At 46.5% G+C, this 27,518-nt stretch overlaps 1 protein-coding gene across 1 annotated transcript in view; it reads left to right on the top strand.

Moving 5' to 3' along the window:
• CDK15 (cyclin dependent kinase 15) overlaps window positions 1-27,518 on the top strand; it is a 243,718-nt gene that overhangs the window by 23,435 nt on the left and 192,765 nt on the right. The window contains exon 2 of the mRNA XM_040441007.1: window positions 13,483-13,514. Within this exon, the coding sequence (XP_040296941.1) occupies window positions 13,483-13,514 (32 nt within the window). The remainder of the gene's footprint in view (window positions 1-13,482; window positions 13,515-27,518) is intronic.

Raw genomic sequence — 27,518 nt, 5'->3', positions numbered from 1 at the left:
AAGGTTGTTACAGTCGCGACAATACCAAATATAACTTTTTTTGTTTGTTTGTTTCAGTTTTATATAACAAAGCATTTAAAAAATATATACATTTTTGTGTCTCCACATTCTGAAAGCTGTAGTTTTATTTATTTTTTGGGCGACTGTCTTGTGTAGGGGCTCGGGATGAGATGACGGTTTGATTGGCACTATTTTGGAGTGCATATGACTTTTTGATCGCTTGCTATTACACTTTTTGTGATGTAAAGTGACAAAAAATTGCTTTTTTTACACCGTTTTTATTTAAAAAAATGTTTTAATGGTATTCACCTGAGGGGTTAGGTCATGTAATATTTTTATAGAGCAGGTTATTACGGACGCGGCGATACCTAATATGTCTACTTTTTTTTATTTATATAAGGCTACATGCACACGACCGTTCCGTTTTTGCGGTCCGCAAACCGCGGATCCGCAAAACACGGATGGCATCCATGTGTGTTCTGAAATTTGCGGAACGACACGGACAGCCTTTAATATAACTGCCTATTCTTGTCCGCAAAGCGCGGACCAGAATAGGACAGGTTATATTTTTTTGCGGTGCCATGGAACGGGGCAACGGATGCGGACAGCACACCGAGTGCTGTTCGCATATTTTGCGGCCCCATTAAAGTGAATGGGTCCGCATCAGAGCAAAACTGCGGCTCGAATGCGCAACAAAAGAACGGTAGTGTGCATGAGGCCTAAGTTTTACACAATGATTTCATTTTTGAAACAAAAAAAAATCATGTTTTAGTGTCTCCATAGTCTGAGAGCCATATTTTTTTTCAGTTTTTGGGCGATTGTCTTAGGTAGGGTATGATTTTTGCGGGATGAGACGACGGTTTGATTGGCACTATTTTGGGGTTCGTATGACTTTTTGATCGCTTGCTATTACACTTTTTGTGATGTAAGGTGACAAAAAATGGCTTTTTTTACACCATTTTTTTTATTTTTTACAATATTCACCTTAGGGGTTAGGTCAAGTGATATTTTTATAGAGCAGGTTATTACAGACGCGGCGATATTTAATATGTCTTAGTGTCTCCATATTCTGAGAGTCATCATTTTTTCAGTTTTTAGGCGATTGTCTTAGGTAGGGTATGATTTTTGCGGGATGAGATGATGGTTTGATTGGCACTATTTTGGGGTGGATATGACTTTTTGATCGCTTGCTATTACACTTTTTGTGATAATCCATCAATATTGCTAATGCCAAAAACAAAAACAGGAGTGGATCCAAAACAGAAATTACACGTGAACAGAATATTTTCATATCTTCTGTGTTTTGTACCCACTCCTGCTTTTGGTTATCAAATCATAAGCCAATTCTGATGGGACCATACAGGCCTTACAGCTGCTGCACAGAGAGGATCCATTGTGCGTCTCATTTTTCAATCCTTCTGACAGATCAGAAGAAGGGTCAACTAAATGATGATGTCAGCCAAGCCAAAAAGGCTAAAAAGTGGCCCAGTCATGAAGTGGGGAGGGTGGGAACAGCATGAGAAGTCCACAGAGTGGCCCTATGACAGAGTGTGGAGATGGCAGCAGCATCAGGGGGCCACAGAGTGGCAAGGTGACATAGTGTGGAGGTGGCAGTAGCAGGAGGAAACCACAGAGTGGCAAGGTGACATGGTGTGCAGATGGTGGCAGCATCAGGAGGCCACAGAGTGGCAAGGTGACATAGTGTGGAGGTGGCAGCAGCATGAGAAAGCCACAGAGTGGCAAGGTGACATAGTGTGGAGGTGGAAGCAGCATCAGGAGGCCACAGATTTGCAAGGTGACATAGTGTGGAGGTGGCAGCAGCATCAGGAGACCACAGAGTGGCAAGGTCATATCGTGTGGAGGTGGCAGCAGCATGAGGAGACCACAGCGTGACAAGGTGACATAGTGCGGAGGTGGAAGCAGCATCAGAAGGCCACAGAGTGGCAAGGGGACATAATGTGGAGGTGGCAGCAGCATGAGGAGACCACAGAGTGACCCGGTGACAGAGTGTGGAGGTGGCAGCAGCTTAAGGAGGCCACAGAGTGGCAAGGTGACATAGTGAGGAGGTGGCAGCAGCATCAGGAGACCACAGAGTAGTAAGGTGACATAGTGTAGAGGTGGCAGCAGCAGGAGGAGATCACAGAGTGACAAAGTGACATAGTGTGGAGGTGGCAGCAGCATCAGGAGACCACAGAGTGGCAAGGTGACATAGTGTGGAGGTGGCAGCAGCATGAGGAGACCACAGAGTGACCCGGTGACATAGTGTGGAGGTGGCAGCAGCATTAGGAGGCCACAGAGTGACAAGGTGACATAGTGTGGAAGTGGCATCAGATGTGTGGCATCAGGTGGGTGGCAGCATCAGAATAATAGCTGAGGCAGGTAGCCAGAAAAAAACTGTCTTTTTTGTAAAAGTGTTGGTGTGGCACCATGGATGATCTAGTCTAATGCATCAGGTATTGGTGGGTGGAAATCCTGGCTGATTCACGCCTGATTCATCTTGACAAAGGTCAGTTTCTCCACATTTTGGGTGGACAGGCGAGTTCTTGGGGTAGCTATGGCCCCTGCCGCACTAAACACCCGCTCTGATGCCATACTACTGGCTGGGCAGGACAGCTTTTCCAGGTCAAACTCTGCCAGATGCGGCCACAAATCCAGTTTGGCTGCCCAGTAGTCCTGTGGATCTTCAATGACGGCTGGCAGGGTGCACTCCAAGTATGCCACCACCTGCTGGTTCAGGTTCTGCTCTATGTCTAGCTGCTGGTGAGTAGTTTCTTCACTATGCGGGTGAAGAAAGCTGCTCATCAGCGACTCTAGACTCAGGCTGCTGCTGATGATGGAGCTGGTACTGCTCCTGCCACCCCATCCCTCCCCAGCAGTGATGGCAGTGGAACATGAGCGCAGAGGGCCCCCCCGATCAGACCTGCGAGAGGATGGACGATGGCGCAGATAGGCAGCGGCCAACTGACTACAAAGGATGTCTCTATAGTAGTTCAGTTTGTCCTCCCTCTCAGCGGGTGTAAAAAAGGCCCCCATTTTGGACCGGTAGCGAGGGTCCAACAAGATGGAGAGCCAGAAGTCATCCCTCGCCGAGTGGTGACAATTCGCAAGTGAGCATGCATCGGGCCATTTGTGCAAGTGACTCGGAGGGACTCCCTGCCTCTATCTCCACTGCATACTGCCACAGTGTGTCTGGGTCCTCTGCCTCCTCTTTCTCATTGCCCTGTAGCTCCTCTGGCTACTCCTGCTCCTCCTCTCCTGTCACCTGTGTAGAAAAACCACCCATTTCGCTACACATTGCTTGTGCTCCAATGTCCTCCTCCTCCAGTTCAGCCCCAACATGTGGCCGTGAGATGTAGGCGCCATGTCTCCAGTCCTCTGACCAGCCAGATTCACCAGCATCTGTTCCAGGGCCTGAGCATCCGGCAGGTGTCACGCATGAGCTGCCACTGGCTGACATCAAAGTTACACAGGGGAGTACTCCTGTCCGCTTGGATCATCAAGAAATCGTTTATGGCCTTTCTCTGTTCATATAGTCGGTCCAACATATGGAGGGTGGAATTCCAACGGGTGGAAACGTCGCATATCAGCCTTTGTTGGAGGATGTCGTTCTGCCCCTGCAGCTCAAGTAGGTTGTGCTTTGCGGTGTTCGAGTGGCTGAAGTGCATGCAAAGTTTCCCGGCCATTTTTAGGATGTCTTGCAGATGGGTGGAAGACTTCAGGAAGTGCTTGACAACCAGATTGAACATGTGTGCCATGCAGGGCGCATGGCTCAGCCCTCCTTGACGGAGCGCCAACACCATGTTCTTCCTGTTGTCGTTCACCATGGTTCCAATTTTCAGTTGTCGCGGAGAAAGCCGGGATTCGATTTCTTGATGAAGGACCCGGAGCAGTTCCTCCTCTGTTTGACTCAATTCGCCCAGGCAAACGAGGTGCAGAACAGCGTGACACCGCCGTTCCCTGCACATGTGGTATGCTGGAGGGGCACTGTGAATTGTCCCTGCAATGGAGGCAGAGGACACGGGGGAGGATGAGGAAGCAGAGGCGGCCATTGTCGCAAGACCAAAGTCGTGAGAACGTGGAGGCGGAAGCGGCATCACCTGGGCAAATTGCTGGTGCGGCTGTGCAGGAATCACATTCACCCAGTGGGCCGTGAAGAACATGTATTGTCCCTGACCGTAGTTACAGATCCACACGTTGGCGCTGCAGTGCACTTTGGCAAACACCGACAGGCTCAAGGACTGGCCCACCTTCTGCTCTACATGTGTGCAGGGCTTGTACTGCCTTTTTGGCAAAGAAATGACTGCTTGGGACTCTCCACCTCAGCTCGGCACAAGACATCAGTTCTATGTAAGGTGCAGAGTCTACCACTTGGAAAGGGAGGGACTGCAGCACCAGCAAATTGGACAGGTGCACGTTCAGCTTCTACGCCATTGGATGAGTGCACGCATACTGTTGTCTCTTGGCAATTGATTCGGTGATCGATTGCTGATGCAATGACTGATGAGGAGTAGGAGGGTGAGAAGCAGGAGCATCAGGACCAGCAGATTATGAGAAGGACAGAGCTCCCTTCGGCTGAGGTGCTGGAGCCTTGACTGTCTGAAACCGGATGCGTGCCACTGGGTGATGCAGCAGGCTGGACCACCACATCGGAGCCACGGTTCTCCCAGGCCACTTTATGGTGACGCTGCATATGTTGACGCAGGGCTGTGGTGCCAACATTGACACCCTGGCCACGCTAAACCTTCTGCCCACAGATTCTACATATGGCCATATTTACCTCCTCCCACGGCTTAACAAAAAACTGCCACACCGCCGAGTAGGTCATTTTACCCCCAACACTACACACTGACTGACTGCTACCGCCGCTGCCTCCTTGAACCCGTACACCGCTTCTTCCCAGGCAGGTAGGCTCCTGCGAAGCGGGTGGTCTACCCCGGGCATGTTTGGCTCCCGACCTCCCACTGCTGCCACCTTGCTGACTCTCGGCCTGATGGGCAAGTTGCCACCCTCTTCTCCCAATGATGAAGCCCCTATGTCACCCAACTCCCAAGTGCGATCAGCTACATCATCATCATCGAGTACTGTCTGCAAGTCCTCCTCAACCGTCTCTGGGTCTCTGACCACTTGCAACACCAGCTCCCACGCCACTCTCCTCATCACTACTTGCCCGCCTAGCGCAGGAAGAAACGGATGTCTCCTCCAGATCTTGGCTGGGCAGTAGCTGCTGACTGTCCTCTAGTAGCACGTCCTCACTGAAAAGTGGAGCCGAGCCTACGGCATATAATACTTCTCGCACGGAGGGAACTGAAAATGAAAGAGGAAAGTTCAGTACAGGTGGGGGCACAGGACCTGCTCCTGGGCCATGCCAACTAAGCATCGTGTCAGAGGAACCCACCGACTCTTGGCTGGGGGTGTCTGATGTCACTTGGGACGAAGTGGATGACTGAGTCAACCATTCAAGAACCCCTGGGTTGCTGTTTAAGACACGACCGCTAGATGACACTGGGAGCTCAGGCCTCTCGCTGCAACCCCTGCTGCCACGGCCCTTTACTCTGCTGCGACCTCTGACTGCGCCAGAAACATTTAGGCCCCTACCACTCCCCTGAGCAGGGCCTGGCACTTCTCTGTCTGACATACTGTTAGATCAAATAAATAAATAAAAAGGAAATTGAAACACCACAAAAAACTCAGTAATTTTCTCACTTTCTCACACAACAGCAAATACTTTTTTGTGCCACTAATACACACCAAAAAGAGCTTTAAAACATATAACTGTACCACTGAACGGCAAATAGGCCCTTAATTTTTTCCACTTATACACAACACAAAAGGCTTTAGAACATATTACTGCGCCACTGAACGGCAAATATATTTTTTATTTTTCCACTAATACACACCACAAAAGGTTTTAAAACATATAACTGCACCGCTGACTGGCAAATATATATTTTCTTTTTCCAGTAATACATGCCACAGAAGGCTTTAGAACAGATAACTGCACCGCTGAACGGCAAATATATATATTTTTTTTTCCACTAATACACGCCACAAATGGATTTAGAACAGATAACTGCACCGCTGATCGGCAAATATATTTTACTTTTGCCACTAATACACGACAAAAAGGGCTGTAATTTTAGCACTTTGCCACACAGCGGCTAATTTGCCCTTTTTTTCCCACTAATACACGACAAAAAAACATTTAGAACATATAACTGCACTGCACAAGGGCAAATAAGAAATATTTCCTTGTAATAAACACTGTTAATAAACCCTGTTAATTCCTGTTTCAATCACCATTTGCACCCTAATGAGAACGGTTTGCTGGAATTACAGAGCTGTAAAATGGCAATTTGGGTGCCCTGTCAGTGCAGCAAGGTGTAATTGGATTGTTCCTATTACTCAGGCTGTAACCTCCCCTACTGAACCCTGTTCAACATAAATTCTGTGGAATGATTCTTCCCTATTCTTTCCCTACACCTTGAATAATCTTTCCCTGCACTTGTAAATCTTTTTTTAGCACAATGAAGTTTTTTCTAACACTATCCCTAGCGCCTGCTAACATCTCTCCCTGCACTAAGTACAGTCGTGGCCAAAAGTTTTGAGAATTACATAAATATTGGAAACTGGAAAAGTTGCTGCTTAAGTTTTTATAATAGCAATTTGCATATACTTCAGAATGTTATGAAGAGTGATCAGATGAATTGCATAGTCCTTCTTTGCCATGAAAATTAACTTAATCCCCAAAAAACCTTTCCACTGCATTTCATTGCTGTCATTAAAGGACCTGCTGAGATCATTTCAGTAATCGTCTTGTTAACTCAGGTGAGAATGTTGACGAGCACAAGGCTGGAGATCATTATGTCAAGCTGATTGGGTTAAAATGGCAGACTTGACATGTTAAAAGGAGGGTGATGCTTGAAATCATTGTTCTTCCATTGTTAACCATGGTGACCTGCAAAGAAACGCGTGCAGCCATCATTGCGTTGCATAAAAATGGCTTCACAGGCAAAGATATTGTGGCTACTAAGATTGCACCTCAATCAACAATTTATAGGATCATCAAGAACTTCAAGGAAAGAGGTTCAATTCTTGTTAAGAAGGCTTCAGGGCGTCCAAGAAAGTCCAGCAAGCGCCAGGATTGTCTCCTAAAGAGGATTCAGCTGTGGGATCGGAGTGCCACCAGTGCAGAGCTTGCTCAGGAATGGCAGCAGGCAGGTGTGAGCGCATCTGCACGCACAGTGAGGCGAAGACTTTAGGAAGATGGCCTGGTGTCAAGAAGGGCAGCAAAGAAGCCACTTCTCTCCAAAAAAAACATCAGGGACAGATTGATCTTCTGCAGAAAGTATGGTGAATGGACTGCTGAGGACTGGGGCAAAGTCATATTCTCCGATGAAGCCTCTTTCCGATTGTTTGGGGCATCTGGAAAAAGGCTTGTCCGGCGAAGAAAAGATGAGCGCTACCATCAGTCCTGTGTCATGTCAACAGTAAAGCATCCTGAGACCATTCCTGTGTGGGGTTGCTTCTCATCCAAGGGAGTGGGCTCACTCACAATTTCGCCCAAAAACACAGCCATGAATAAAGAATGGTACCAAAACACCCTCCAACAGCAACTTCTTCCAACAATCCAACAACAGTTTGGTGAAGAACAATGCATTTTCCAGCAAGATTGAGCACTGTGCCATAAGGCAAAAGTAATAACTAAGTGGCTCGGGGACCAAAACGTTGACATTTTGGGTCCATGGCCTGGAAACTCCCTAGATCTTAATCCCATTGAGAACTTGTGGTCAATCCTCAAGAGGCGGGTGGACAAACAAAAACCCACGAATTCTGACAAACTCCAAGAAGTGATTATGAAAGAATGGGTTGCTATCAGTCAGGAATTGGCCCAGAAGTTGATTGAGAGCATGCCCAGTCGAATTGCAGAGGTCCTGAAAAAGAAGGGCCAACACTGCAAATACTGACTCTTTGCATAAATGTCATGTAATTGTCGATAAAAGCCTTTGAAACTTATGAAGTGCGTGTAATTATATTTCACTACATCACAGAAACAACTGAAACAAAGATCTAAAAGCAGTTTAGCAGCAAACTTTGTGAAAACTAATATTTGTGTCATTCTCAAAACTTTTGGCCACGACTGTACACTGGAATATGGCAGAATCTAAGAGGGCTGACGCTATTTATAGGTCTGTGACATCACATGGCTGATTGGCTGCATGGCATTATGGGTGATCCCGCCTTCCCAGAGTTCCTTTCTCCATGTCCTCACACGTGCAGCAGCCATTTTAGGAAACATGCGATTCATTACCACAAAGCGCAAGGAAATTCGGCTTCGGCGCGATCGAATTGTTATTGAAATTCGGATCGAATTCCACTTCATCAGCTTCGATTCGCTCATCTCTAGTGATATCATTACACGCAGAATTAAAATGACAGATAAGACAGGATCCACCATTCACAATAGGTGATTGTCAAATCTTCTCTATTCTTTCCTTGTACAATGACCTCTGCACAGGGCACAGAGCATGCCTAGGAGACTCCCCCATAGAAGTCAGTGAGGTCCCTTCCTGTTCATTGTGTCTATTGCCCATGGGGCTGCCGTAAAACAATTTCTATAATGCTCTCTAAATGCTTATAAGAACAGCTCAGGCAAAATGGCCGCCCACCATAATCATGTTCAGGAAATAGAATGAAAAAATCTGCAATCAGAAAATAAAAAGAGAAAAAAATTTTGGTGACATATTTCCTTTTAATACTGGTGTAAACGTAAAAGGCATAAATGGCAATCGCGAAATGTTTTATAATCTCCTGATTTCTGCATTTCTTAGTAATACAGTAGCTTGAAGGGAATTTCTAGTTTGAAGTGTTCTGCTCTACAGGCTTACATTTAATGGATGCACTTCAGATCCAAGCTGTTGTAAAACCTGTTAACAGAGTATAACAACCATGCTGTATCACATTATACAGGGGCGCTTTAAACCGCAGTCTTTTTGGGCAAAGAAGTGTTTAATGAAGTCAATGCTGATCTGCAGGAGGGGGTTAAGTAGGGGCATTTTTACATGGTACAAATGCTTTTTTTTCAATAGCAGCCCCGTGAAAAAGATGCTGCTGAAATAGGTGATTCATTGGGTGATCGCTTCTTTCATGCAACACCCAGAATCATCGTTTGTGCTGCTGCGTCTGTATGAGGTTGGGCAATCATAGTCATAGCGATGTGATCGCTTCTCCCCAAACAGGCAGCATGTAAATGCAGCTGAATGAGCAGGCAAAGATTGGGAGCAAAGAACTTATTTGTGATAAAAAGCTAGCATTTTGTAATTATAAAAAAACCCAGAGCAATGAAGATAAGGAAATCTACAAGATTAGGCAGAGAGAGGCCAAGCAAGTTATAAGAACTTCTAAAGCGCAGGCAGAAGAAAAACTAGCTCAGTCTATGAAAAAAGGGGATAAGACATTCTTCAGATATATAAATGAAAAAAGGAAATTAAAACAAGGAATAACTAAATTAAAAACAAAGGACGGAAGGTATGTAGAAGAGAATAAAGGGCTAGCCGACTGCCTTAATGAATACTTCTGTTCAGTTTTTACAAAAGAAAAAGGAGAAGGACCTCCACTAGAAAGAATGACTATTAAATCGTTTGATGCATGTATCTTTACAGAGGAAGATGTTCTAAGTTTGCTGTCTAAGGTGAAGACAGATAAGTCACAGGGGCCTGATGAGATACACCCAAAATTATTAAAAGAGCTTAGTGGTGAGCTGGCAAAACCGTTAACAGATTTATTTAACCAATCATTAGTAACAGGAGTCGTCCCGGAAGATTGGAAATTGGCAAATGTCGTGCCCATTCACAAGAAAGGTAGTAGGGAGGAATCGAGCAACTATAGACCAGTGAGTCTGACATCAATAGTAGGCAAATTAATGGAAACCCTATTAAAGGATAGGATTGTGGAACATCTAAAATCCCATGGATTGCAAGATGAAAAACAACATGGGTTTACTTCAGGGAGATCATGTCAAACAAATCTTATAGATTTTTTTGACTGGGTGAATAAAATAATAGACGGTGGAGGTGCAGTAGACATCGCATATCTAGATTTTAGTAAGGCTTTTGACACTGTCCCACATAGAAGACTTATCAATAAACTGCAGTCATTGAGCATGGACTCCCATATTGTTGAGTGGATTAGGCAGTGGCTGAGTGACAGACAACAGAGGGTTGTAGTCAATGGAGAACATTCAAAACAAGGTAATGTTACCAGTGGGGTTCCACAGGGATCTGTACTGGGACCGATTTTGTTTAATATCTTCATAAGTGATATTGCAAAAGGCCTCGCTGGTAAGGTTTGTCTTTTTGCTGATGACACAAAGATATGTAACAGGGTTGATGTTCCTGGAGGGAAACGCCAAATGGAAAAGGATTTAGGAAAACTAGAAGAATGGTCAGAACTCTGGAAACTGAAATTTAATGTGGATAAGTGCAAGATAATGCACCTGGGGCGTAAAAACCCAAGGGCAGAATATAGAATATTTGACACAGTCCTGACCTCAGTATCTGAGGAAAGGGATTTAGGAGTAATTATTTCAGAAGACTTAAAGGTGGGAAGACAATGTAATAGAGCAGCACGAAATGCCAGCAGAATGCTTGGATGTATAGGGAGAGGTATAAGCAGTAGAAAGAGTGAAGTGCTTATGCCGCTGTACAGAACACTGGTGAGACCTCACTTGGAGTATTGTGCGCAGTACTGGAGGCCATATCTCCAGAAGGATATAGATACTCTAGAGAGAGTTCAGAGAAGAGCTACTAAACTAGTACATGGATTGCAGGATAAAACTTACCAGGAAAGGTTAAAGGACCTTAATATGTATAGCTTGGAAGAAAGAAGAGACAGAGGGGATATGATAGAAACTTTTAAATACATAAAGGGAATCAACTCGGTAAAGGAAGAGAGCATATTTAAAAGAAGAAAAACTACCACAAGAGGACACAGTTTTAAATTAGAGGGGCAAAGGTTTAAAAGTAATATAAGGAAGTATTACTTTACTGAGAGAGTAGTGGATGCATGGAATAGCCTTCCTGCAGAAGTGGTAGCTGCAAATACAGTGAAGGGGTTTAAGCATGCATGGGATAGGCATAAGGCCATCCTTCATATAAGATAGGGCCGGGGGCTATCCATAGTATTCAGTATATTGGGCAGACTAGATGGGCCAAATGGTTCTTATCTGCCGACACATTCTATGTTTCTATGTTTCTATGTGATCATTGCCCTGTGTACTGGCCCAAAGTCAGTGCTTATGTGCTGAAGATATGCATGAGGCCATTGCTGAGCCGTATTATTGATTAAATATTATGTTGCCTAATTTCAGTCTTCTAGCCTCCTTTCCTGCCTGAGCTTTTCAAAGACACATCAATAAAAAGGGATGTCTCATCATCAGGGCCTATGGATATCATAGTGGGGTTCCCTCACCCTACACCACCTTTTATCTTTTAGAACAGAGAGCAACTCTGGGGCTGTCTTCATAGCGCAATCCCTTTAAATGAGTTGCCCAGCCTTATTTCAGGCAAGCCCCCTTCCCCTCTGGGCTCAATCATGGTTGCACCTTCTAACCACAATTATTACTCCACTGTTGAAAGAGAGTCTGTAACCTCCCCCAAGGCCTGTTAAAGGGGTTATCTAATTCTATAATGACCCCCTCTCCCGGGGTTATACTTAACCCGCTCACCGGCACCTACATCGCACCTGATCCCCGCACGGCCGCCACTGCATCTCCCCATCGCGCGGATCAAAACATCATGTAATGATCCACGCCATGGGGAGATGCAGCGGCACCCATGTGGGGATCAGGAGCGACGTAGGTGCAGGGAAGCGGGGTAAGTATAACCTATATGAGGTGCCAGGCATTGGGGGGCTCATTATAGGGGTTGCATAACCCCTTTAAGCACAATACTGCATGAATAGTACTGCTCCTTATGAGTCCTATTGCTAAGTTACATGTTCACACTCACCCACATTCCTCCACTCTTAGCCGTAAACCATCACTGGGATACATTGAGAGGACTTCTGAGCTTGTGCTCAGGACTCCTCTCCGTTATGAGCATGCACTCAGAAGTCCTTGCAATGTATTCAAGTGCTGGTTTGAGGGTGTACAGCGGGAGAACATGGGAGAGTATGGACATATAACTTAGTGGGGGCAGTACTATTTATGTAGTACTGTACTCATTAGTCCTTGGGGGTGGTAACAATCACTTTAATCTGGCCATACACTTTAGATGTGGGAGCGGCCAACCATCTAATGTGTATGGGGGCCTCCTGACTCTCCTTCTATGGCAGATGTTTGAGGAGGTAAGCATCTGGCTGTTGGATCTCAACATTCCTCATCCTTTGGTTCTTGGGGAGGTAAGCCACCTTCAGAGGTGTCTAGCGGCTTTATTCCTTCTCGCTATTCATAACACATAGACACTCAGCTAAGCCAAGAGTATATCTGTATGGGTTGGTCAGGTGAGATAGCTGTCCTCAGAAGGCTTATTTAGCTGACTGGTTTCTTGAGTATGTCCAGCCTTACTATACTTCTCAATAACAGATCAGTGGGGGTCTGACTCTTGGCACCTCCGCCAATCAGCTGTTTGAAGCGGCTGCAGTAATGGAGTGCACACTGCATTCTCTTCAATGTTTACCTGTGCTCAATCTACTTTGCAGTGGCGGTGTGGTGTTTACCACCGCTACAATAGAGACAACTCGCAGGTAAACTTTGAAGAGGATGTACTGTTCATATGAGCACTGTGGCCCTTTTGAACAGCTGATTGGTGAGGGTACTGAGCATTGGACCCCCACCGTTCTGAAATGAATGACCTATCCGAAGCATAGGCTATGAATATCATGAAACTGGACAACCCCTTTAAAGTAAGTCTAGAATGTGGTAGCTCTTTTCTAGAGACAGAAAACAATCCAGAAAAAAGTTCTTGGCCATACTGCAGTGTTTAAATAATCCAGCAAGGCAGTTTATCTCTTCTCTCAATTGCTGCATGTTGTTTTCTGGCCAATCATGGGTTTACAGCTATAATAAACATTGTGGATAAAATGCTTTGCATAAATTGAGCGGAACGATCAGTAGAATCCATTATAAGTGCTGCACTGCTGACGAGATAAATACGCCTTCTGTCTCTTCCTCGGGCTCTGCTATTTCCAGTTTTATTCCTATGACAACCACAATAATAATAATACAGTTACGTAAAAAGAAAATGGAATGTAAAACGCTCTCACATCAGAAAGAATCACTCGTTTAAAGACACTGGATGTTATGTTTATTATTAAAGAAGCACTCCCAGAAAAATGTTTTATTCTCTGACCTGTTAGAAACGTGCATGATGTAAACTAACAGGTCAGAGAATAACATTTTTGTGGGAGTGCTTTTTTAAAGCAACGATAATAGATACTGCTTTCATTTAATATGTTCTAATTCAGTATGTTAATTTCTTTTTATAGGATTAAAGCAAAAACATACAGGCTATGAAGAGGTAAGGATAAAACAATATAACTATGCAAATTTAACTATATGCTTTAACCTAGAGGTATTTAGAAGTATTTGGTTGGATTCACACAATTTGTTGTTGTACAGTTTGATGCATTTTCTTGTTAGGAAAAACCAGTGCTTTAAGTGGGCCAAAAGAGGTGCCGGTACTCTATTAGGTGCCGGTGCTCCCCCCCCCTGCACATCAGACCCCCCCATCACACACATATATATTAGTTCCTCTATGTACCAGTACAGTACCCCCCCCCACCACCGCACATTCGTTCCTCTCTGTACCAGTACCCCCCTGCACATCAGACCCCCCCCCCCCACTCATCACACACACACACACATTAATTCCTCTCTGTACTAGTACCCCCCTGCCAGGGGGGTACTGGTACAGAGAGGAATTAATGTGTGTGTGTGTGTGATGAGGGGGGGGTCTGATGTGCAGGGGGGTACTGGTTCAGAGAGGAACGAATGTGCGGTGGTGGGGGGGGGGGTACTGGTACATAGAGGAACTAATATATATGTGTGTGATGGGGGGTCTGATGTGCAGAGGGGTACTGGTACAGAGAGGCACTAATGTGTGGTGGTGGGGGGGGGGGGGTACTGGTAAAGAGAGGAACTAATGTGTGTGATGAGGGGGGGGGGGTCTGATGTGCAGGGGGGTACTGGTACAGAGAGGAACGAATGTGCGGTGGTGGGGGGGGGGTCCTGGTACATAGAGGAACTAATATATATGTGTGTGATGGGGGGGTCTGATGTGCAGGGGCCCCCTACACATCAGACCCACCCATCAGACACATATATATTAGTTCCTCTATGTACCAGTCCCCCCCCCCCCCACCATCGCACATTCGTTCCTCTCTGTACCAGTACCCCCCTGCACATCAGACCCCCCCCCCCCCCTCATCACACACATTAATTCCTCTCTGTACCAGTACCCCCCTGCCAGGGGGGGGGGGGGACTGGTACAGAGAGGAACTAATGTGTGTGGGGGGAGGGGGGGTGCCTGTCACTCACCAGTACTCTTCAGAAGTTGGATTCCAAAGCAAAGTCGATGTTCTTTGCTGCACCGTCCGACTCCTGACTCCAAGGAGGACCAGTCACTGGTCGCCGCACTGATCGCTCCTCAGTCACAGGCGCGCGGGAAGGAGTTGACGTCACCTAACGTGAGGTCAACTCCCTGCCTGCGCCAGCCTGAGCCGTACTCTGCAACGACCCGCCCCCCTCCACTAGCTGCCCAGCCAACGACATTAGGGAGGAGATACTGCCAGCTCTCCGCTGCGCTCCGGCAGGGCCGGCCTTAGGTGTCCAGGCGCCCTGTGCGAGCTAACCTTGTGGCGCCCCCCCCCCCCCAAAAAAAAACAAAAAAACACTGCTTGTTGCTGGCATCATGGCATAGGCTGGCTGACTATCCAACCAAGTAGTTACCAGCCCGCACACCCCAAAGGCCGGTGTAATGTTATACTTCCCTACTTCGTGAGATTTCCCTACCTTCGTCACTTCCGGTCGCACCGGACATGACGTGAGGAGGTGTGCAGCGCCGCGCAGGCGCACAATGACAGGTTAGGGAAGTTTCACAGCAGAGTGCGCATGCGCCAGGAGTCTCGCCGGCGGTTAGGGTAGGGAAAAACTATGGGCCAGTGCGCAGGCGCAGTGATCGGATGGATGTTCTCAGCTGGACACCGGCCGACACTGCGCATGCACCGGGAGCCTCACCAGCGGTTAGGGAAGGGAAAAATTATGTACGGGTCAGTGCTTTTTCCCTACCCTAACCGCTGGTGAGGCTCCCAGCGCATGCGCAGTGTCGGCCGGTGTCCTGCTGAGAACATCCATCCGATCACCGCACCTGTGCACTGGCCCATAATTTTTCCCTACCCTAACCGCCGGCGAGGCTCCCAGCGCATGCGCACTCTGCTGTGAAATTTCCCTAACCCGTCATTGTGCGCAGTGCGCCCCCCCAATATAATAAACATTGGTGGCGCAGTGCGCCCCTCCCAACACTCCAGTACAATAAACATTGGTGGCGCAGTGCGCCCCCCCAACACCCCAGTATAATAAACATTGGTGGCGCAGTGCGCCCCCCCAACACCCCAGTATAATAAACATTGGTGGCGCAGTGCGCCCCCCCAACACTCCAGTATAATAAACATTGGTGGCGCAGTGCGCCCCTCCCAACACTCCAGTATAATAAACATTGGTGGCGCAGTGCGCCCCCCCAACACCCCAGTATAATAAACATTGGTGGCGCAGTGCGCCCCCCCCAATATAATAAACATTGGCGCAGTGCGCCCCCCCAATATAATAAACATTGGTGGCGCAGTGCGCCCCCCGAACACCCCAGTATAATAAACATTGGTGGCGCAGTGCGCCCCCCCAACACCCCAGTATAATAAACATTGGTGGCGCAGTGCGCCCCCCCATCACCCCAGTATAATAAACATTGGTGGCGCAGTGCGCCCCCCCCAATATAATAAACATTGGCGCAGTGCGCCCCCCCCCAATATAATAAACATTGGTGGCGCAGTGCGCCCCCCGAACACCCCAGTATAATAAACATTGGTGGCGCAGTGCGCCCCCCCCATCACCCCAGTATAATAAACATTGGTGGCGCAGTGCGCCCCCCCAACACCCCAGTATAATAAACATTGGTGGCGCAGTGCGCCCCCCCATCACCCCAGTATAATAAACATTGGTGGCGCAGTGCGCCCCCCCTCAATATAATAAACATTGGTGGCGCAGTGGGCCCCCCCTCAATATAATAAACATTGGTGGCGCAGTGGGCCCCCCCTCAATATAATAAACATTGGTGGCGCAGTGCGCCCCCCCTCAATATAATAATCATTGGTGGCGCAGTGGGCCCCCCCTCAATATAATAATCATTGGTGGCGCAGTGGGCAGTGCCAATGAGGGTTAAAAAATAAAAATAATAATTAACTCACCTCCTCCAATTGATCGTCTTCTGTTCTTTCTTCATGACCTGTCAAAGGACCTGTGGTGACATCACTGTTAGCATCACATGATCCATCACCATGGTAATGGGTCATGTGATGAGCTCAGTGACGTCACCACAGGTCTTGAAGAAAACAGGAGAACGGCAGCTACGCGATCATCTGGAGGAGGTGAGTTAAAAAATTTTTATTATTTTTTAACCCTCACTGGCACTTCCCACTGAGCCACCAATGTTTCTTATACTGGGGTGTTTGGGGGGGAAAGCGCACTGCCTACCAACGTTTCTTATACTGGGGTGTTGGGGGGGGGGGGGGCGCACTGTGCCACAAACGTTTCTTATACTGAGGGGGGGGTGGGGGCGCACTGCCTACCAACGTTTCTTATACTGGGGTGTTGGGGGGGGGGGGGGGGGGCGCACTGTGCCACAAACGTTTCTTATACAAAAACAGGAGGCGGGTGCTGGAATCAAATAGCCGACAGCCAACCTCTGTGACAGGGAGCTGCGATCAGCTACAATTAACCCCTCCAGTACCGCACCTGAAGGGTTAACTCAACTGCAGCTGATCGCAGCTCCCTGTCACAGAGGTCGGGTGCCGGCTATTTGATTCCAGCACCCGCCTCCTGTTTTTGTATTCAGGTCAGTTATCTTCATTGGTGGCGCAGTGGCCACAGCCCCTCCCCTCCTCCTCCCGTCTCTCTTCTTATTGGCAGCGGCGGGGGCAGCAGGCAGGTCAGACAGGGGAGGAGGAACGAATCAGGTCAGACAGGGGAGGGCTAGATGGAGGGGGCGCCCCGAGGGAGAACACAAGTTCAGCCTCGCCTGCCGCATATTACATTGCGAGCTGTCGGCCGCCCAGCGCCCCTGTTACTATGGCGCCCTGTGCGGCCGCACAGCCCGCACACCCCAAAGGCCGGCCCTGCGCTCCGGTACCGGAAACCCACGTACTGGGCGCACGGAGAGGTGCTGGTACTCTCCAGGGCAATTTTTGGAAGTGGCGGTACTGAGTACCGCCGCGTTCCGGCCCACTTCAAGCACTGGGAAAAACTTGAAAAAATAAAGAAGCCATGATGCTGTTACAGATCTGTCGTAGAATCCATATGGTTCCATTGAGGTTTCTGTCATTTGGATAGCAAGTCATGGAATCCCCAATGGACACTCAAAAGGTAGCGTGTGATCAGCAGTGTGAACAGAGCCTAAATATCTTTTCTTCTCTTAGGCATCCCTTACTGACTTTATTTAATGGGCATCTGTCACTGTGATCAACCCTATTAAATCTGGCATACTGCCTGCCAAGGTGACTAAAATTGGCCCTTTTTCTCTGTAATCGTTGCAGAGAAATTCTTTTTTTTTTTTTGTCAAATATGTTTTTATTATTTTCAAAACACTACAATAAACACTTGTATTTCACATGAGAGCTGAAAAAGGGTTGATTGTACAAATGTGATAACAATACATTATATATAAAAAGTATTAACCAAACATTGCCTAGTTGGTGTCCTCCTGGTATGATGACTTTGCGCCTCATTCAAGGTCATTTTTGTGGACTTCAAGCTCTTGCAGACGTACCTCATACGATAACTATGCTGTGCTCTCTAGAGGTCAGAACAAAAGATGAGCCTAATCTTATTTCGCTACTCTCTTTGCTCCTTCACGGTGCAGGGTAGAAAAGATTCCACAGAAGAGAATGTGAGGTATGACAGTGTGATAGTATCCCCCTCCTAATTCGCATGTCACACCCATGGGTTGTCTGCTACATGTTGTTACAAACCAGAGTGCGAGAAAACTTGAATACATCCTCTCACACTGTTTTAAGCTGCTAAATTTAATGACTCAATGTGCAACCACATCTGGGTGTGACAATGATGCAGAAGGGCCAAGTTTAGTTAGATATTTTGGTATATTGCGACCAGGAGCCTCACATTTTTAGGAAGATATCATGTCTATTGGTCTGCCAACTGGTCAACTCCTCCATACAACAAATTTGATGCACTTTTTGGAACCATTGTTGTTCCGAAGGTGGGTGAGGTTGTAGCCATAGCAGTGGAATTAAGTATTTAGCCGCTGCTAGTAAATGTGTTGTCAAGGAGCGTTTGGAAGGTCGATAATGTGAGGGTTGAGTGCACGCATATGCTTTTGGATTACTGTCCAGATGTGGCCCAAGGTCCCAACCTGCAGTTGACATCTCCAACATGTGTTTGATACTGATAATCCCATTTTATACAGCAAGTCAGGGGTTTTGTACCATCTGGATAAGAGCTTATAATGGTTTTCTTGTATTTTAACACATGTAGAGAAGCCATAAGAATGCAATAGAATGAACTTTGTGTCCTCTTCAGATAGCACTATGTCTAATTCTTTTTCCCACAACTTCAAGAAGGGGGGGGGGGGTTGGACTGAGGAATTGAGCAGAAGATGGGAGTATATAGAGGATAATGTTTGTTTCTTGCTTTTGTGGAGGAGAATTAATTGTTCAAACCAGGACTATGGTCTGCTGGCTTGATTGCGGGATATGAATAATGTGCATATGGCTTTAAAGTGTTCAAATTGCAAGAAATTGACCTCTGATGGTGTGATAAATGATTGTAGCTTAGTAATATTTGGTATTTTGTTAGCAGAGAGACAGGCAGCTACATTCATATCTTGTAGTTGTGACCAGAATCATCTCATAATTACTTTGTGTAACGGTCACGTACACACACACACAGGGGGGAGGATAGTGACCACTGCGCTCCACCCTCACCCCTGGCCCTGCCTACTTGCCTCATGAGTCCTGATGACAGGGGACAACTGGATGTCAGTCCCTAACTTAGGATACGTGCGGGAAGGACAGACAAGACAAATAACGGATAGTGAACGGACCGGGTCAAAACCAAGAGGACAACGCAGTACAGAGGGATAAGCAAAGAAAGGTCAGGAGAAGCCGGGGTCGTAAATACCAGGAGAGTCGAGAAGTACCAAAGGAGTCCGCAAAGAATAGTCAGGTGGAAGCCGAGGTCAATATACCAGGAAGGATGCGCAGTACAGGAGGAGCAGGCAAAGGATCATCAGGGAACAGGATCAGGTAAGTACAGTCGTGGCCAAAAGTTTTGAGAATTACATAAATATTGGAAATTGGAAAAGTTGCTGCTTAAGTTTTTATAATAGCAATTTGCATATACTCCAGAATGTTATGAAGAGTGATCAGATGAATTGTATAGTCCTTCTTTGCCATGAAAATTAACTTAATCCCCAAAAAAACTTTCCACTGCATTTCATTGCTGTCATTAAAGGACCTGCTGAGATCATTTCAGTAATCGTCTTGTTAACTCAGGTGAGAATGTTGACGAGCACAAGGCTGGAGATCATTATGTCAGGCTGATTGGGTTAAAATGGCAGACTTGACATGTTAAAAGGAGGGTGATGCTTGAAATCATTGTTCTTCCATAGTTAACCATGGTGACCCGCAAAGAAACGTGTGCAGCCATCATTGAGTTGCATAAAAATGGCTTCACAGGCAAGGATATTGTGGCTACTAAGATTGCACCTCAATCAACAATTTATAGGATCATCAAGAACTTCAAGGAAAGAGGTTAAATTCTTGTTAAGAAGGCTTCAGGGCGTCCAAGAAAGTCCAGCAAGCGCCAGGATCGTCTCCTAAAGAGGATTAAGCTGCGGGATCGGAGTGCCACCAGTGCAGAGCTTGCTCAGGAATGCCAGCAGGCAGGTGTGAGCGCATCTGCACGCACAGTGAGGCAAAGACTTTTGGAAGATGCCCTGATGTCAAGAAGGGCAGCAAAGAAGCCACGTCTCTCAAATAAAAACATCAGGGACAGATTGATCTTCTGCAGAAAGTTTGGTGAATGGACTGCTGAGGACTGGGGCAAAGTCATATTCTCCGATGAAGCCTGTTTCCGATTGGGTCATCTGGAAAAAGGCTTGTCCGGAGAAGAAAAGGTGAGCGCTACCATCAGTCCTGTGTCATGCCAACAGTAAAGCATCCTGAGACCATTGATGTGTGGGGTTGCTTCTCATCCAAGGGAGTGGGCTCACTCACAATTTTGCCCAAAAACACAGCCATGAATAAAGAATGGTACCAAAACACCCTCCAACAGCAACTTCTTCCAACAATCCAACAACAGTTTGGTGAAGAACAATGCATTTTCCAGCACGATGGAGCACCGTGCCATAAGGCAAAAGTGATAACTAAGTGGCTCGGGGACCAAAGCGTTGACATTTTGGGTCCATGGCCTGGAAACGCCCCAGATCTTAATCCCATTGAGAACTTGTGGTCAATCCTCAAGAGGCGGGTGGACAAACAAAAACCCACTAATTCTGACAAACTCCAAGAAGTCATTATGGAAGAATGGGTTGCTATCAGTCAATAATTGGCCCAGAAGTTGATTGAGAGCATGCCCAGTCGAATTGCAGATGTCCTGAAAAAGAAGGGCCAACACTGCAAATACTGACTCTTTGCATAAATGTCATGTAATTGTTGATAAAAGCCTTTGAAACGTATGAAGTGCATGTAATTATATTTCACTACATCACAGAAACAACTGAAACAAAGATCTAAAAGCAGTTTAGCAGCAAACTTTGTGAAAACTAATATTTGTGTCATTCTCAAAACTTTTGGCCACGACTGTACACAGGTATCCAACAACTGCCAGGAACCTCAATTAACAGGCAACCTGTGGCCAGCAGGCTGCCTGTATTTATAGTGGGGAGTGAGGGTCATGTGACGTGGCCAGCATCACATGACCGACAGACCGACCAGTCGAGCACCGAGTGATCAGCTCGGCGCTCAAGGCAGACCAAGGAGCAGGGAGCCTCCCAGCTAGCAAAGCTGCCCTGGGAACAAGGTCAAAAACAGATCCTCGCTCCCGAAGCTAAGCACCAGGTCTGCGGCTGATGGGAGACCGAGTGCGCCTTCGGAACCCCGTTACAGAAGCGCTGTGTAATATTGTTTAATATCTGGAAGTCCCAGTCCTCCTCTACATTTTTTACGGGTGAGTATCTGGTATGATAGTCTAGGTTTCCCTTCTCTCCACAAAAAGGTGGAGAGGTATTTCCTAGTGGTGGTGAAGAAGGTATCAGGTAAATACATGGGCAACATCTGTAAATAGTATAGGATTTGAGGAAGGATAATACGTTTTTGCGGCCCATCCAAGACAAGTATGGGAAGTTATATTCTTTGAGTAACCTAGATAGCTTAAGTGTTAGAAGTTAGATGAATACAATTCCTCTAGTTTGTTTGGTATTTGTACTCCCAAGTACTTTATAGTCACATCCCTGAGCCCTTTCCCTGACTGCTACCAACATGAAAAAATCTCAATGGTAGAACCTAATCCCTGCTGCAACTGATACAAACCATCAGCTAGGGAGCAGGTGAAAAGACAACCGGCTCCTTGCACAGGATGAAGAAACCCGCCTCTACCTAAGGCCTAGCCAGAACAAACAACAGAAGGGAAGGAAGGAGGACTTAACTGAAAATTGACTGGGATCAGAAGATCCACAAAACACCAGCAGAGAACTCCAGGAGAAACTATAAACCGCAAGGGCTATAGTGAGAGGCAGGGATAAATAGCATCACTAACAAACTAATGAGCAGAACCTGTGAGGGGGTGGGATCCTGCCCAAAGCCACAACAAAGCAATCTGTCAGATAGGTTCATGTGCAGCAAGTCTGACAGATCTTCTCAGATCACTCACAGGGCAGGGCGTGACACCCAGGACTTGAATCCGATGGAAGAGAGCCAAAGTAGAGAAGTACATGTGTCCTGTAGATTTCAGGCTGGTGCCTTTCTTGGGCTCTTGAGAGTTGACCCCCTATTCTTAGAAGAGCATGTGTGTGACACCTCTTTCCAGGGCTCCATGTAAGGTAGATCTGGTAGGGTGACCTCCGCCGGAATCAGCATCCAAGATGATATGCTCATGGGAGGAATCGCCAATCGGCCCCAGGCAGCTGAAAGATCTTCTGGCGTGTTGATGGTGATCCGACGGCCATCTTTGTGTATAAATAAAGAAGGTCAAACAGGATGGGCGGTAAAGCCCTACCTGAACACTGCTCCAAGGCTGAAAAATTAAACTAATGTAAGGGGGCAGTAACTATGTAAAATATCAATTTTAATCGTATTAGGGATAAAAAAAAAAATAGGCCCCTACAGACAAACAAACATGTAAGAAAAGGTAATATAGAAATCCATGTGGTCAAGAAAATTGTATATAACCACAAAGGCTACGATAATACCATCAAGTGGAAAGAGTAACCACACAGCACATAGCGCAAAAATGAGCGCTCAGCTAGGTACCTGCAGAAAAAATACTGCGAAAGGCTGGAATGTCACTGTGGGCACTGGTGATAGACTAGCAAATTAATGTATCAAGTCAGGGAGATAAGGGGTATCGGTATGGTATATACACTAACCCTAATAAATCTCTACTTGTCCTAGTCCACCCTACTAATGTATCCCGGGACGGGGTCCAAAAAACCCCGCAAGCAGTGGCCCCGACTGGAACTCTGGTCCTACACTGGATGCCCTGTTAAGGCCCTAGACAGCGAAATAGGAACCATATATCCATAAGGAGATACAAGTGGAAGCTAAAAAAGACCTTAATTGAGCTTATGGGAACAACCAATTCCAAACAAATCCAATCAAGCTTATAGCGGAAAATACTTAAGTGTCCCGACACGTTTCCTCAAAGTAAGCCCCAAGATTCTTCAGGGGACACGGGGCATAATGATGGTAACCCCAGCTGGCGTATGGCTCAACAATAAGGGGTAGCTGTATGATGGCTACAGTCAGTGTGTGGCTGAGCCTAAAACATAATAGAAAAAGAAAACCACAAGAATAATGACCATAAAGCACCACCATTCGTCCACAAAACAGGACGATGGGGAAAATGGTGACTTACTGTTTGGTGGCTGCAATCAGCGTATGGCTGTGGACCCAAATGGAGGGGAGAACCAGGGTAATGGTGTCCGCCTAGATGGTAATACCAGCAGCTTATGGGGCAGAATCGCCCCATTATATAGGCAGAGGGGCCAGGTGAGACGCATGCCTGTGAATCAGCGTCACATGACTAGTCGTCCGCTGATGACATCAGTGAAAGCGACTCACCATTGCGGTCACGTGATCGAAAATACAGGGATCACGTGAACGCACATGCGCACAGAAACAGCCCCAATGTGCTTCATGAGGCCTGAGCAAATTTGCATATGAAGGCGCACAAGAGCTGCCCATAGCAGTGCCCCTGAGCTGGTGGTAAATCTGATTGTCAAAAAGGAAGAAATTACTTGAGAGGATGAAGTTCAACAATTCAAGAATAAAGGTATTATGCATCATGAATTGTTGTCCCCTCGTTTTAAGAAAGTGACTCGTGACCTCTAAACCCCTCTCATGCGGAATAGAGGAGTAAAGAGCCTCTACATCGATGGAGGCCAAGAACCAATGTGGTTCTATACAGATGTCCTCAAGTTTACCTAACAGGTCACCTGTGTCCCTCACGTAAGAGGGTAATGACAGTACAAAGGGGCGCAGCACTTGATCTACATAAATCCCACAATTTTGCGATAGGCTGCCCACCCCCGAGACGATCAGTCGTCCTTTGGTGGGGGAGGTCCCCTATGAACCTTCGGCAAGCAGTAAAACGTGGCCGTTACTGGATGATAAGGATAAAGAAAATCAAATTCATCACTACTGATCAGATTAGCGATTTTAGCTTGCTGTAAAATGTGTCTTAGTACCCCTTGTAACCTATTGGTAAGATTGGTAGAAAGGGTCTCATAACCCGTTTGGTCCCTTAGGATAGCAAGACACATTTCTCTGTATGATGATGTATCCATAACAACCACGTTGCCTCCCTTGTCCGAAGGTTTAATTGTGATATCTTTGTCTGTCTCAAGGGTTTTAATGGCCAACCTTTCTTCCTTACTCCAGTTGAATCTAGACGGAACAGAACAAAGGGTGGAGAGTTCAGAGGTAGTGTGCTGCAGAAAAACGTCAACACATGACACATCGCCCATAGGGGGCATTTTAGTGCTCTTATTCTTTAGAGAAGTGAAGGGGCCCACCCTTTCGGAGTTGATAGGCAAGTGGTCTAAATTGAAAAGTAACTGGACGCCCTTAAGATTTCTACTGGGATGCCTAATTCGCGGCTCTCCATGAAACACATTGGGGCTGTTTCTGTGCGCATGTGCGGTCACGTGATCCCTGTATTTTCGATCACATGACCGCAATGGTGAGTCGATTTCACTGATGTCATCAGCGGACGACTAGTCATGTGACGCTGATTCACAGGCATGCGTCTCACCTGGCCCCTCTGCCTATATAATGGGGCGATTCTGCCCCATAAGCTGCTGGTATTACCATCTAGGCGGACACCATTACCCTGGTTCTCCCCTCCATTTGGATCCACAGCCATACGCTGATTGCAGCCACCAAACACAGTGCTCAAGATGGCGACTAAAATGGTCGCCAATGCGACTTAGAATTGCAAAATGGCGACAAGAATTTGTAGTCTTGTCACCATATGCGCCTAGACCCTCCGCTGCTCTGCCGCTTTAAGAAGAACGGGATTTTATACGGCAGACAGACGGCAATCCAATAACAGAGCTCCGCACAGTACAGAGCTCTGTTATTAGTGAGGAGGCTGCTGATTGGTCATAGTATGATCCGTGGGCTGCCCTGCCATTGGCTGCTCCTCTCACACCTCCATTCTCCCGTGCTGAACACAGTAGCAGCTTGCTCTTCAGTCATGAAAACAGGGAGCCGCTCCATGCCGACTGCTCCACAGAACAGGTTAGTTTGAGAAGTTTCAGCGCATACTTAACATTCCACAAACAGTCACAGTCACCCCTGCGCTGCCGCTGCTAAAGGCTACTCCTTCTTATGTCTTTACAACCCCCAATTATCTTAATAAGGGAAGAAAAGCGTTAATAGGATCCCCGCACTGGTCAAGACACTAAAAAGCCAGTGAACCATATCTCTTTCAATAGTCAGTGCTTAGTAGGAGGAGATAACCTGGATATTTAGTGTCTTGACCAGCTCGGGGCTCATATTAACCCTTTACATACTTAACATTGGTAAGTGCCGAGATGACTGATGATCACCTTGCCACTTGCTAATGGCTGCCGCTGCCCAGTATCCCCCCGCCTACCTAACTCTCACCTGGGGGGTTAATAGCGGCGGATAGCAGCACGCAGTCATAGAGGCTGGGTGCCGGGTATGGGACATGGCCGGCACCCGCAGCGCAGCCTGTGTTTGTACCCCAGTATTATAAAGTAGAATCATTGGTGGTGCAGTGCGCCCCCAACCCCCCCTCCCCTCCCAAAGTATTATAATCATTGGTGGCAGTGGCAGTTCCGATGGGAGCCCCAGCAGTGTAATCCTGGGCCTTCGATTGGTTACCATGGCAGCTAGGACGCTACTGAAGCCCTGGCTGCCATGGTAATCTTCCTGGTGCTGTGTGTACTATGCACAGGGCAGCAGGGAGAGTGTGAGGTCCTATTCACCCTGATAGAGCTCTCTTGGGGTGAATAGGACAAGGGATGAAAGATCCCAGGTTCTAGCCCATAAGGGGGAAAATAGTTATTAAATAAAAAGTAAAATAACACCAAAATAAGTAACACCAAAATATCGCCACACCTGAAAAAGTGCAAACTATTAAAATATTTTAAAATATCTCCTATGCCAGTGATGGTGAACATTTTAGAGACAGAGTGCCCAAACTGTAACCCAAAAATCACTTATTTATTGCAAAGTGCCAACACGGCAATTTAACATGAATCCTACAGTCCAATAGTATATCTTCCATGTACTTTATCATTTAGCTATAGTAGCCTGCCTACATTCAATGCACTGCCTGTGCCGTTGCGCCCTGTGCTGATGAATGGCAGAAGTCTAAAGGCATATTGGTATACAATAGACTTTTTCCAGGGTGCGGGTGCCCACAGAGAGGGCTCTGAGTGCCGCCTCTGGCACCCGTGCCATAGGTTCGCCACCACTGTCCTATGCGGTGAACGCAGTAACAGAAAAAAAATAAAAAAACATGCAATTTGCCATTTTTTTGTCACCTTGTCCCGACAAAAATTAGGTTAGGACTGTTCTATTATGGTCCAGACGTTCCATAAAATCTGGAATGCATGCAGCTTTTTTGGTGTTTTTATTTTTCACTTGGTAGCAAGTATTGCAATACTTTTTTATGGTATAGAGTCAAAATTTTGGTATCGTGACAACCCTAGGTAAGACATGTGTGTTTTTATTTTTATTTTTTATCATACCGTAATTATATGTATTTAAAATTTGGCGACTAAAAATTTCAATTTGGCTCCTAAATTTTTCAGGTTAGGAGCCAATGGCTCCTTGATATTTTTTTTAGTCTGGAGCCCTGAAACAGTAAGTCACCATTTCCCCCATCGTCCTGTTTTGTGGACGAATGGTGGTGCTTTATGGTCATTATTCTTATGTGTTTTTTTTTTCTATTATGTTTTAGGCTCAGCCACACACTGACTGTAGCCATCATACAGCTACCCCTTATTGTTGAGCCATACGCCAGCTGGGGTTACCATCATTATGCCCCGTGTCCCCTGAAGAATCTTGGGGCTTACTTTGAGGAAACGTGTCGGGACACTTAAGTATTTTCCGCTATAAGCTTGATTGGATTTGTTTGGAATTGGTTGTTCCCATAAGCTCAATTGAGGTCTTTTTTAGCTTCCACTTGTATCTCCTTATGGATATATGGTTCCTATTTCACTGTCTAGGGCCTTAACAGGGCATCCAGTGTAGGACCAGAGTTCCAGTCGGGGCCACTGCTTGCAGGGTTTTTTGGACCCCGTCCCGGGATACATTAGTAGGGTGGACTAGGACAAGTAGGGATTTATTAGGATTAGTGTATATACCATACTGATACCCCTTATCTCCCTGACTTGATACATTAATTTGCTAGTCTATCACCAGTGCCCACAGTGACATTCCAGCCTTTCGCAGTATTTTTTCTGCAGGTACCTAGCTGAGCGCTCATTTTTGCGCTATGTGCTGTGTGGTTACTCTTTCCACTTGATGGTATTATCGTAGCC

The sequence above is a fragment of the Bufo bufo genome, chromosome 7 (genome assembly GCF_905171765.1).
Source record: "Bufo bufo chromosome 7, aBufBuf1.1, whole genome shotgun sequence".
In the NCBI taxonomy this organism is placed as follows: Eukaryota; Metazoa; Chordata; class Amphibia; order Anura; family Bufonidae; genus Bufo; species Bufo bufo.
Note: the sequence above shows the minus strand (reverse complement) of the source record. Positions and strands in the feature narration are given on the sequence as shown.